This window comes from Laccaria bicolor, genomic scaffold, assembly GCF_000143565.1.
Source record: "Laccaria bicolor S238N-H82 LACBIscaffold_67 genomic scaffold, whole genome shotgun sequence".
NCBI classification, from domain to species: Eukaryota; Fungi; Basidiomycota; class Agaricomycetes; order Agaricales; family Hydnangiaceae; genus Laccaria; species Laccaria bicolor.
The window spans coordinates 1424-2452 of record NW_001889938.1 but is presented as its reverse complement, the minus strand read 5'-3'; the positions used below and the strand labels follow the sequence as shown (position 1 = coordinate 2452).

The following is a 1029-nucleotide window of genomic DNA, read 5'->3' as shown; positions in this document are numbered from 1 at the left end:
CCAGAAAATGTCACTTGAAGATGATCAGCCAAAGAGAATGCAGTGAAAGTATCAAAAGCATAGATTCAATGTTGCACATACTTATCACTGAGTTTATCTAACACTCATTTAGTATTTTTACAGATACATGTGTACATGGATACATGAATACAGGGATACATGAATACATGAACACATGAATACAGGGATACTTGATACATGTATATGTGTAATGTGTATATGTGAATACAAGGATACATGTATGCATGGATACAAGGATACATGAATACAATAATACAAGTGTATGTGTATATGTAGATACAAGAATACAAGTATATGTGTATACATGGATAAATGAATACAAGGATACATGTATATGCAGATACCTGAATACAAGGATACAAGAATATGTGTATATGTAAATATAGGAATACAGAACATGTGTATACATGTAACAAGCTTCCATAGCAAGAGGGTGAAACAATGAACAAGGGTGTAATCAAAGTATTGCCCATATCTATGTTAAAAACATGCTGCAAGCATATGCAAAGTATGAGCAAAGTGGGACTGAGTAAGAGATCTTTAGTCACTCCAAAAAATAGAGACCAAAGATGAATGACTTACACAAATATAATCATTTTCTTCTCAACTGCAATTCTATTCTCAAGAATATCATACACTGCCTGGAACTTGCTAGAGATGTAAGAAATCTCCAGGTGGTGACTGAAGATATCCTTGACACTCTGAGGAAGCTGACAGGGAAACTGTTCAGCACTGATGAGTGGCTGAGGTCAGTGCAGATTGACAAGTCTGCCAAGTCATCAAAACTGGTATTGTCAGCAAAGTTGATTGATAAATAAAACCTGAATGATAACCTTGCATGTGTCTCATCTGAAGTCAGGTCTGGGTCCAAAGAAGGATCCCTCGCCAGAGGCAAAAAATCAAGGAATTCATCATCCACAGAAATATCTGTGGGAGGTGGCAGTGATCCAGCCAATAACTGCATCTGGAAACAGACTAGCAAAGATACATCATGTTAGGATTGCTAAG

General features: G+C 36.5%; 1 protein-coding gene across 1 annotated transcript; it reads right to left on the bottom strand.

The window, feature by feature from the left end:
- Nucleotides 1-613: 613 nt before the first annotated feature.
- LACBIDRAFT_315048 (uncharacterized protein) lies at nt 614-870 on the bottom strand (the record flags this gene model as incomplete). The annotated part of the gene is made up of 2 exons (XM_001889374.1): nt 614-789; nt 855-870. 2 exons carry the CDS (start codon nt 868-870, stop codon nt 614-616), a joined length of 192 nt encoding a protein of 63 aa, XP_001889409.1.
- Between the last annotated feature and the right edge of the window lie 159 nt (nt 871-1029).